The sequence below is a fragment of the Oryza brachyantha genome, chromosome 4 (genome assembly GCF_000231095.2).
Source record: "Oryza brachyantha chromosome 4, ObraRS2, whole genome shotgun sequence".
NCBI lineage: Eukaryota > Viridiplantae > Streptophyta > Magnoliopsida > Poales > Poaceae > Oryza > Oryza brachyantha.
This window is the reverse complement of record NC_023166.2, coordinates 385,951-397,907: the sequence shown is the minus strand read 5'-3', so window position 1 is coordinate 397,907 and position 11,957 is coordinate 385,951. Positions and strand designations below refer to the sequence as shown.

General features: G+C 40.6%; 2 protein-coding genes across 2 annotated transcripts; both read right to left on the bottom strand.

The window, feature by feature from the left end:
• Window positions 1-2,005: 2,005 nt before the first annotated feature.
• LOC102700398 (glyoxylate/hydroxypyruvate reductase HPR3-like) lies at window positions 2,006-5,335 on the bottom strand. The gene is made up of 2 exons (XM_006664863.3): window positions 4,811-5,335; window positions 2,006-2,539 (listed from the first exon to the last, which is right to left on the bottom strand). The coding sequence occupies exons 1-2, from the start codon at window positions 5,312-5,314 to the stop codon at window positions 2,015-2,017; spliced, it is 1,029 nt and encodes a 342-aa protein (XP_006664926.2). The 5' UTR covers window positions 5,315-5,335; the 3' UTR covers window positions 2,006-2,014.
• Window positions 5,336-5,516: 181 nt separating this feature from the next.
• LOC102714638 (arginase 1, mitochondrial) lies at window positions 5,517-9,979 on the bottom strand. Its single transcript, XM_006652022.3, has 6 exons — window positions 9,650-9,979; window positions 8,041-8,200; window positions 7,819-7,952; window positions 7,389-7,598; window positions 6,996-7,106; window positions 5,517-6,082 (listed from the first exon to the last, which is right to left on the bottom strand). The coding sequence occupies exons 1-6, from the start codon at window positions 9,794-9,796 to the stop codon at window positions 5,822-5,824; spliced, it is 1,023 nt and encodes a 340-aa protein (XP_006652085.1). The 5' UTR covers window positions 9,797-9,979; the 3' UTR covers window positions 5,517-5,821.
• Window positions 9,980-11,957: the final 1,978 nt, after the last annotated feature.

The following is an 11,957-nucleotide window of genomic DNA, read 5'->3' as shown; positions in this document are numbered from 1 at the left end:
AGAGAGAGAGAGAGAGAGATTGTGCGTGGCGTGGTTTGCACGTACTCTTTGGTTGAGGGAGGGAATATATGTCATGGCATCCTCTTGAATTTAGGGACTTGTCACTTTCGTTGTTTTGGGATGTTTAGGGAGTACTTGCAGCAGGCACGCAGCCATCTGATCATCATATAGTACTACCTTGCATGCATTAGATTGCAGGCTGCACATGCATATATATATATGCATGCAGTTCGTACAAATTTGTTGCTTGCTGTAACATTGTTGATTTTTGCGTGTTTGTGAGTTGCAAGTGACGAGACGTACGCTCCGCCCCGCCCGTACGACCCTGCACAATTCCATCTGCCATTCATAGTATATGTTTAACAGCCAAGTGGTCACAAAATTAACACATACGCTCGGCTAACTTAATTATACCCTCTCTATCTTAAAAAATATAATCAATTTCAACACAAACATGTACTAGATTGAGGGTGTGTTCAATGAGAAAAAAAATAGATATTAATGGCATAATCTCTGTACCTATATATACCTACTCGTTTCAACCAATCATAATTATTTTTCATTTAAATTTTTCATTTGCATTCTCCTCTTAACCAATTAGAGCATTTCTTCAATCATTATTGGCGTGATTTTTGTACCTATATCTACTCGTTTCAACCAATCATACCCATTTTTCATTTAATTTTTTCACTTACATTCTCTTCTCTTCTGAAATAATCAAAATATTTCTCCAATCACTCTTGCATACTTTCTTAATACAAATATCCTACTTTACAAATGGCTATATTTTAGGGCTAGGGAGTATATAGGTACATAGACATACATACAGACACAACTAACCTGAGAGGGAAAATATATTTCACCCTATTAAACAAGGAGTAGTGTTAATTATCAGTATTGGAAGTGGATAAAGAAACATGGGCCAGCTGACATACTACTGTGTGTCTGCATGCGTGACGCTGTTACAAGTTTTTGTCAAGATTTAGGAAATGTTAGACAGGTTCACCCTTCTACGCTGTCACACCGCCTCGTGCTGGACCCATACAGCCCAATCTTTCTCACCGCTTATCCTCACGTATCAAAATTTAAATTTAAATTGAAGAGTAGATTTGAGGTTTTTATCATAGTTTATTTTTAATTTTAGCTTTTAGATCGCTAAAAACACGTATATAAAACTTTTATTTATAAATAATTTTTTATTTACAAATATGTCATTTGGTTTTTCCGACAAACAATTGCTCCTCAACTTCTTTATTTGCAAATAGTGGTAGACAAGAGCTGTGTTTTATTGGTTAGATTATTACTCAACTTTCGTGCAAATGATCTTTCAGTACATCTAATAAAAGAATGCAGTCAAATTGTAAAACTCCCTTTGGGAATGGGAAATATCTGGAGAAATTTCACGATAATTGACCAACGAAAAAATTCTACGAGCTCTTCTGGGCCAGTAATGGACTCTAGATGGGCTGCTAATTGGCGTTACAAGTTTATTACTTGTGCCACAAAGATGGAATGCAATGAAATAAAAAAATTGTGTTTTGTATGTACAAGTAAGGTCATTCTTTTCCTAGTTTGGATTTTTGTTGGTAGATTTTTAATCCTAAGCTTATAATGACTTGTTTCATAAAAATGTGTGCGAGTATATATATACTTATTTAACCCAAATCTGTAGTAGTTAAGTTAATAGCTTGTACTTAAATAGCAAACCCAAAATTAGAAAATACAAAAAATTCTAAAGTGGTTATTCTTTTGTTTTTATAGGAAAAAACTAAACGACACATTTGCAAACGAAAAATAATTTATGAATAAACTTTTATATACGTGTTTTTAATGAATTAAAATATTTACAAACAAAAATAATTTATGAATAAACTTTTATACGTGTGTTTAATGAACTAAAAGTAAAATAACTTATTTAATGTTAAAAATAGAAATTTTGGCTAATATACATGAGCAAATCGAAAAGATAAGGGCGTAACAATCTCATAACAAAAGAACATGACGCGGTGGCCGTTCAGGGAAGCATCACCGGAGCGAGCAGCGGCTTGCCGGAGAAGAAGGCCTCCAGGTTAGCCACCGTGTGCTCAAGCAGGTCACGCCTCGACTCCGCCGTCCACACCGCCACATGGGGCGTCACCACCACGTTGTCCATCGCCAGCAGCTCCGCCGGCACCTTGGGCTCGCCCTCGAACACGTCCAGCCCGGCGCCGGCGATCCTCCCCTCCCGCAGCGCCTTCACCAGCTCCGCCTCGTCGACGTTGGCGCCGCGGCCGATGTTTATCAGCACGCCGCCCCTGCCCAGCGCGTCCAGCACGTCGCCGTCGACGATGTGCCGCGTGTCCCTGCTCAGCGCGCACGCCACCACCAGCACGTCGGAGTCGGCGGCGAGAGCGGCGGCGTCGGCGAAGTAGCGGAAGGGGACAGAATTTTTTGGGCTTCTTGAGGTGTAGGAGATGACGCAGCCGAATGCTTCAAGCCTCTTGGCGATCAGTGATCCGATGTTTCCAAGGCCAATTATGCCGATACGCTTGCCACTTAGCTGAAATTAATTGATTAAGTATGATTAATTCCATAGTTTTGAGTTGAAGTTGAGCTCAGGAAGGACAAGAAACTGACAGTTAATCTCACTCATATATATTACAGAAACAGAGTTTTCACTAGTTAATCTCACTGAAGCCTCAAATGATGGAATGGAGCCTGACACCTCTCATGATCTGGCTCTCTTTATGTAATTCATTCATGCATTGTTGATGTAATATTAAAGGATAGAAGTAGCTTAAAGTTGTAAAAGAATATTTTTCAGGAAAAAAATGCAACATACAAAGCAAAAGCAGAGTACAGCTTAAAGTTGTAAAAGATATAGTTAGCTGTGCTTTTGACTTGGAGATATTCAACCTACACACCATTTCTTTGGACCCTGGACGAATTGATGGATCTACCAAAGACCTACAGAAATTGATTGCTATTACCGTGGCTGCTATCCTGTGGCTTTAAATTCTGGCAGCCGAGATGGCTGCTTATTTCAAAAACATTTTAATTAGAAAAAAATTCCAAGTGTAGATTGGGGAATCAAGCAGGAAGACTGCAATGAACTGGTACTAGGCCATTTTAATATCTGCATATTGTTGCTTTGCTGAAACTTTGTTGAGCCTCGTGTGCAAAGGTTGATGTAATGGGCTGTGATTCTTTCTTAGGTACTTTGCTGTTGCTTCTTTTCACTGTTCTGGGATGGCATCACAATGCAATGCTTTTTCACTGTTCTTGGATTGCATCACAATGCAACAATCATGAATTAAAAAATGTAACAACCATGAATTAAAAAGGTCTGGGAGGACAATTCATCAGAGGCAAACCTTTGGCTCCACAATTCCTTTTGCTATATATAATATAATATCCCCTTCACCAACAGTTTTTACAGTGGCCATAGTAAAAGCTGAGCTTTGGAATGCTTTATAGATTTAGAATAAATTTGATGGACAGATTGGTGTTATGGCAGCAAATACAATAGTAATGTCAGACTATTATTCTTACTGATCGTAAAGAGAGAGAGAGAGAGAGATACTAGCTATTTGGAATCTTAAAGAAAGTGGGCATTGTACTGTGAACTGCTTTTATAAAGCTTTCAAAGTACAGGGCTGCCTTTACTCATTCAAGAAAATGTGAAGTTTAAATTACCTTTGAGAATCACGGTCTTTGTAGGCTTGACACTTAGAACATTTTGGCAAGATAATGGCTATGGTCTTTTCGTGATGACCGATAAAAAATGAAATATTATCTGATTCTTTATAAATGATGAAATTAATTATTACGGAGTTGAAAATCTACTCTAAAAACCATTTATAGAAAAATCACTGTTTAGCAATTAAAAATGTGCTTGCAAAGGACGAGTAATAATCTACGTACCGAATGCAGCTAATTTGACTCAAAAAGTGGAGATAAAATGCCAATTTTGTAGTGCTATTGATACAACTGTGACATTTTCTTTTCGGACAGCCAGCCAAATTTGTATGGAATATAGTTAGCTGTGCTTTTGACTTGATATTCAACATGAGCATTTTTTCTATTTTTGAGAAGGTATCTCGTACTATTTTTTATATAAAGTTTGGTACCTATTGTTACCAAGAATGGTAAAATTACTCATTTAACGTACTCACCATTTCTTTGGACCCTGGACGAATTGATAGATATACCAAAGATATAGAAATTGATTGCTACCACGGTGGCTGCTATCCTGTGGCTTTAAATTCTGGCAGCCAGGATTGCTGCTTATTTCAAAAGCATTTTAATTAGAAAACAATTCCAAGTGTAGATTGGGGAATCAAGCGGGAAGACTGCAATGATATGGTACTAGGCCATTTTAATAGCTGCATATTGTTGCTTTGCTGAAACTTTGTTGAGCCTTGTGTGCAAAGGTTGCTGTAAATCTGTAATGGACTGTGATTCTTTCTTAGGTACTTTGCTGTTGCTTCTTTTCACTGTTCTGGGATGGCACCACAATAAGGAAAAAATATTCTAAACCCTCAAAGAGATGTCCACTCGTCTAATTCATGCTATATAAATAGTCATTAAAAAATTTCAAAAAATTTATAAAGATAGATTAATATAATATATATCACTACACCAACATGTAAATTCAAATATGACTTCTACGATTTATAACAAAAATAACAAATTAAACTCTGAATAGTATATATACTCATAGTCATATTTGTTATTTATAATAAAAATAACAAATTAAACTGTGCAACTTGAATAAAAATAAACATGGCTTTATAAAATCAAAAGAAAATAAGGGAGCAGATGAGCTGACCTTGGAGCCGAGAGGATAGTCCCCCTGCAGGGGCCAGAGCCCTCGCCGGACGTACCTCTCCGCCGCCGACACGCGCCTCATCACGTCGATCAGCATGCCCACGGCGTGGTCGGCGACGTCGCTGGAGTACACCTTCCCGGAGTTCGCGACGACCACGCCGCGGCGCGCGCACTCGGCGAGGTCGATGTGGTCGAGGCCGGCGGCCGTGCTGACGACGCAGCGCACGGAGGGCACGGCGTCCAAGAACGCGGCGTCGGCGCGGACGAGGCCGCCCCCCATGACGACGGCGGCGCGAGGCGGGTCAGGCACCGCGGCGGCGGCGGTGAGGAAGGCCGGGAGAGGCTGGCCGGAGGAGAGGAAGTCGATGACGCGGAAGCGCTCGCGCAGCGCGACGGCGAAGGGCGGGTCCACCGGCCGGACGAGGAGGACGGCCGGTGGGTTGCCGGAGGATGCCATGGTGGACAGAGACATGGCAGCAGCTCCACCACACCACTGGAACCTCATAACTCACTCAATTTGGCAATATATACGTATACATCATTACTCATTTCTCTTCTCTTCTAACTTTATAATAACTACTGACCAACCATTTTCATTTTTGAGGGCATTTAACTTTTTACCAATCTTACCAATGTTCATAATAGATATACATGTCATAGACTCATGAGAATCCACGTATCATAAAGCGAGTGACAAATTTTGAACGTCAGTGCGTTGCCAAAAGTATGACAAGAACGGATCATCTGCATTCCATCAAGATTCCCATCACATGATGTGATGATCAGGGAGGGGGCAACCATTAACAGCAAGTGCAAAATTGATTCAAGTTTTGCAACATTATTGCTACCTAATGAGTCGATGACTGTCATTTGCAAAATCTGGCACAACTGATGTGTGCATACATAGGAAGCTAGACTAATAATAGCCAAACGAGCCTGGGAATCAATCATCCTCTTGCTGCTTCAGACTGAAGGTGTTGGTGATATGCCCTGAATCTGAACGAACGCTTGCTCACTTGGAGATCTTGGCAGTGAGCTCCCGGACCAGCTTGGCGGCAACCATAGCCGTCATCCCGTCCACCGTGTCGCGCTGCGGGTTGAACTCCACCACATCTGCGGCGACGACATCGCCTTGCAGATTATGGAGGATGTTGAGCACGTCGCGGAAGGAGAGGCCTCCTGGCTCAATGTGAGAGACACCAGGTGCAAATGCGGGATCGAGGCAGTCTACATCAACTGAGATGTAAACTCCCTTCACACCTTCCCCAAGTTTCTGCCAAAAAAAAAAGGAAAGAATTTGACATAAGAACATTTGGACAAAATGATATTCATAGCATGGAGCTCAAGGGGAAAAATACATATATGTACATCTAGATCTAACTTTGATTGGATGGTATCAAAACTTTACATTGGAAACTAAACAACGCATTGGCTTAATTCTGAGTTTCCATTTGTTAACCTGTCCTTTTCAGCTGGTTAAATACAACAATGATGGAGAATAGGGTGACCTTTAATCCAACTGATCTTGATGATTTTGACAAGGCAACTGTCACTTCATTTTTTAATCTATATGATGAATATGCTTGTCAGAACCTATATCAAACTATTTTCACAAGGCACACTACAAAGCCCATCGATTGATAGGTTTGGTTATAAAAAACAGACCAGAGAGCCAATGTGAATGGCCCCTTATGGCCTTACCAAATTTTGGTGACAAACCAAGTTAAAGCCAGATACTGACCAAAGCTACCAAATTTCCCTAAGTTAACATAGCAAAGCATTGAAAGTTCAAACCAGATACCCATGGCGTTGGTTTCCAAGCTATTGTAGATAAGGCTAGTCACAATAGAGCATCAACTAATAGATTGCAGTATTAAACTTAATCCCATCAAAGTTGATATAACAAATATAGCAGATATCATAGTTGCAACTTCAATAGAGACAGAAAGCTGTCGAGGAAGTAATAGGGCACAAAAGGGCCCGCCTTTGGGATAAAAACATACAGTAGTATGTCTATATGAATGGCCAATCTGCAATTATCAACTGAAGTTGGCAAAAAACAAACTGAGAAATTCATTTGACAGGACACTAGGCAGAATCATAACACATCAATACCATATATGTCCCAATCATCATGTTAAAATTAGATGCGAAAACATTGACATGGTTATGTTCAAAACAGTTACCAGGCTTTCAAGCTTTTCCCTATCTTTTGAAAAAGTACGCATCTCATACTGCTCCACACCAAATCTCTTCCCCTGCTCACGCCCTTCTTTGGTAATTGATCTAATTCCGACCTGAAAACCATCAGGATTAAAGGTGAAACCACATTGTTAGAACAATGATGGTTCCGCTAGTTACAGCGCAGACTATAACCCAATACTTCAATATTATATTTGCATTTTCCTTGTTAAATTTTGGGTTAAAATGAAAAAGAAACTTCATATAGTAGACCCTTTGTGTAGAAGAACATCCATCCAATAGAAATATGACAGATCTGGAGTGCAGAACTCAAAGATGAATACAGGTAAGGTGCCAACCCCAAGTGACTCCCTAAAAAAGCAGATGTATACAAGTACCTGTAGAAGCCTCCTAGCATAACCTCCTTCCATTATTCTTGCAAATGACGAAGCATGTGAATAGATGTTTCCTTCAAAAGCATCATATATATCTGGATGTGCGTCAAGGTGAAGAATGTCAACAGGTCCACCCAGCTTTTCAGACACAGCCCTAACAACTGGATAAGATATTGAGTGGTCGCCTCCCAAGACCAATGGCCGAAGAGGATCCTGAATAAAAGTATGCCATAGGTTAACAAATTACTCTGCTTCAGTGGCTTTCAGTTTCATTCAAGCAAAATCTTTGGCCTAAAATTAATTAAGATGTATGTCAAACTTTACCAGATCCTTAAATAAACTTCAAAAAATTGTGTTTACTACAGTCAAGGGAATAACTGAGATGATCAACAAATAAGTTTTTGAAACAAGCATGGTGGGATAATTTGCTCACTTCCTCCATCACTGTTTTGACAGACTCGCTTACAACATTCATCAATCTGTCATCTTCAACACCACAGTCACGAATCTCTTGTATGGGGACATCACCAACATCTGTTAGAACTCGAGGATCATTCAGTTCTTTTCCTGAAAAACAAAAAAGCAAGGCATATTTCCATAAATGCTTCTTACATACAAGATGTGCTGCTAAATAGTTTGAACACATTAACTGTACCTTCTTCTGTGCTAGAGTTGGTACTTCCACACCAAATGGCTTCCCTTATCCGGGGAGGAGCAAATGCAGGTCCCTGTAAGAACGATGAGTTGTGACCAAGAGGAACTCCTAAGAGGCATGCTGAAGCTTTCACACCACCAAGAGCGCGAAGCAACTCTGCCTGCAAAGTGCATACAAGAGAAAGTTCAAGACAAGGTTCACAGAATTGTCAGAAATGTTACAAGATTCATTAAATGATTTAATCCGAGTATTCAGTAATCCTGTAGAAACTGAAACTAAAAGAAAAACACCCTTACTGGTTGGCAGCGAACGTACGATCAGTGTGTCACTCTGTAAGCTATAGGTTTATCTTCAAAATCAAACAAAATATAGCTCCAAATATTCCACTCTTCCATATCTAATTTGACAGGTATTCAGCTACAGCATGATTTATGCTTCAGAGAAAGAACATAAATCTATAGTTTAAGGTAATAGAACGTTGGATTCCAGCTGAAGCAAAGGCTTGAGCAAGGCTGTTTGCAAGTGACCATCTTTTACCATATCTTAGTCCTTCGCCACTAAATAATTTGTGAATGAGCGCATAAGACTCAATTTTTACATAACTTGCAAACAAAAAATAGCACTAGCAGATGTAAAATGGAGGTGTATAAGTCCAACCCATGGATCCTGACATATTCATGATTGATTTTAAAACGTGGTGGATGGACAATTCATTACTGATTATTTTTTTCTAGGGAAAAAATTCATTCCTGATTCAATTTTGACGGGAAAGAGAAAAAGGTCATGCAATCCATGGCAAAGTTAAGGGCCTAATGAATGATAGTATTCTGCCTTGTACTACAATTTGAGGGAAGAGATGATACTAAAGGTGACCCACTTTATTTGTTCTCTGGATCACTTGTGTTGTTGAAACTCTGAACCTAAAGCATTGGATGTGTGGTGAATCGACTCAAAAGCAACACAAGTAAAAGAAAAAAAAATTGAGTGGTAAAGATGGAAGTAACCAGAAAGGCTGATTCTAAGCAGGTGCAATTTGCCAAAGGCCTGGGCACACCGTAGTTTCAGAATCACATGTGACAGTATCATCTTAAGGATGCCCCATTTGAACGCTAGCGGTATAGCGTCGTGGCTATTCTTGTTGTTAAGAGATTATTACAAGTAGCAAGACAATAAAGTTTATTGTGCACAGGTGCAGACAGAGAAAGGAAGCAAAGTTGTAGGACTGAGAGGGGAAGACATAACTGGTCAAGTGGAGCAGAATTAACTGGTCGATTAGTACTAGTATTTAACAAAGGGGTCAGCGCCAGTGCACATGCTGCTGAAAAGAAAAAAAAAGGATAAAAAAGAAAAAGAAAAGACCGACTGATACTGACACTAGAACATACAGTACTAATAATAATCCCCCATCCATCACAATGGTTCAGTGGAGAGAACTACTGAGGGGAAGAGGAAAAAAAAAGGAGCGGTCGGAATCGAATCGAGAGGAATATGCAGTAGCATCAACCTACCTAGGATCAGTGGGGGGATAAAAAGATGCGATTTTTAGGGCACGGGAGTAGCGGGCGAGGCAAGATGAGCGGAAATGGAGGAGGAGGAAGAAAGGGCAGACCTTGAGCTTGGCGCGCTCGCGGATGAGGGTGAGGGAGGCGTCGATGACACGGCTCTGGCCGCGCTCCAAGGCGTCCGCGGAGACCTTGGCGGCGCTGAGCCGGCGGACGTGGTGGATCCACCTGGTGCCCGCCGCCACGCCGCCCATCCCGGCGATCGATCTCCGGCGGCCTCGTGGGCGTGGAGAACTGGGGATTCGATTTGGAGGTGGAGGGGATCCCCGATCCCTTCACGAGCAGAGCAATGGCAATGGCACCACAACGCAAACTACGCTACGCAAAGGTAACAACAACAGTTAGGAAGGAAGGAAAGGAAGAAATGGTTAAAATCCAGGACAGGACACGAGAAGGCGTATCCTATCATCCCACGGCCACGCTATAAAAGAGTAATACTAATAAAGATAAAAAAAATCAAAACTACATTTATTTTTAATTATAATTTCTTTTTATATAATATTAGTATACCAGCAACAAAGAAAATTGAAATTTTGAGTTTTTCGAATTATACCGCCTACCAATAAGAGAAGAGAATGATGGCAGAATTTGATAACCATTACTTCAAAATATTATATAATCTTCTCAAGAAAATCTCGGTAAAAAATATCACTTATAAGAAAAAGTTGTTGATTCGTTCATTGAGAAAGTTTGGCGCAAGTGAACTCTGACAGCAGGGTAAGTATAAAATCAACTTATCACACCTCGTAAAAAATAAGAGAACAACTATCTAAGCAACCACATGATGACGCAAGTGATCTTTATGTCATATTGATAGGCACGTGACCTAATGCAGGCTTTCATCGCCACCCCCACGGGTTAGGTCATCTCCTTTACCTCAAGCTTCCTCATGCCATCACTGACCTTCGCTCTGTGTAGCCCCCTATGGTTAGGGCACGATGACAATCCTCCACACGGCTCCACCTTTATCATTTGTTGTGTGTGTTCATTCAAATGCCTTGATGTAGCCCTAGAGGAGTGAGCAAGGAAATAAGGAGAGAAGGGAAGAGGAAGCCATACTACCATAGGGACTAAAACAAGAAAGTTTAACTGGGAGCGACTTTTTTTTTTTGCAAAGTACGCGGTGGAGGAGAAGTAACCCAATCTAGCATGTACATATTAGATCCAATGGTCCAAAATGAGTGTTGTATTATTCCACTAAATTGAGCTATTGCCCCTAATACTTTTTTGGGGATAGATTGGATTGGAGGCCTTGTGCTAGCTAGCAAGAGCAGCCAAGCCCACATAATGTGATTAACCAGATGCCCATAGACCAAACTCTCATTGCCATTGTTTTGAAAAAAAAGTATATACCTCTTCGCTCCATTAACTATTGCCCGAGTTTGATTTTGCTCCTTTAACCATAAACTATGTATACACTCTCTCAACTATCAAAATCAGCTTATTTTGTCACCTTGAATGGTTTTAAAACTGTTTCAGAAAAGAATAAGGTCAGCAGAAATGCTAACTTTTTACCATCGAAAAGATGGGGTCATTTTTCGTCTCAACAAAGAAAGAATCATCTTGAAAACGCTCCTAACCCCTTCTACATGTCTCTTGTGTGGCATTATAATCATGGTTTTGTTTGATGCGACATTATGATCATCAACAACTACTTATCTTCCACTTGCAGGCCCACACTTCTTACCATGAAAAGGCTAGTCGATCGCTCCATTGCCTGTTGGCAACAAGCTACTGAACGTGACTTGATATGTGCTAGTTCCTAGCGACTGTTGTATCTCCTTGGCCCCCAGTGCTTGCCTCAAGGACCCGTGCAAGAACATCATTAATGGTGCTTATCCCCTTTGCCTGAAATACCTCTAGATCCGAAAGAAACCAAGAGGATGTGGTGGTGGCCTTCTTCATTATCCTCGACGACAATCATCCGTCAAGCAACTAAGCTACGATCACCAAACCGATGAAGCTAAAACATCCACCTCTTGGAGGCCCCAGACATGGTTGAAGGCTTGAAGCTCCAACCATGGCCCAGTTCTTGAGACAATTCAGATATGCCTATTGATGTTTAGTTGTTTGTGTTTTCTATAATATCGTTGGGATGATTGATATTGTTACCGGTCAAGCTATCCTCCACCGGAACAAGTGCCTTTAAAGTCGAGTCCCAAGCTTCCGTCTTTGCCGCAGCAACAGTTCAATAAGAATATGACCCCATTGCTTTTTAAGTTTCTCTTTAGGTCCTTTTCTGCAAAATATTATGATTTTAGTATATCTCCTTTTCTAGAGTGACTTTAATGTAAAACTGGGTGCAACCCAACAAAACTGTGTGATTACAAAGGTTGTATTCATAAAACTAGATTT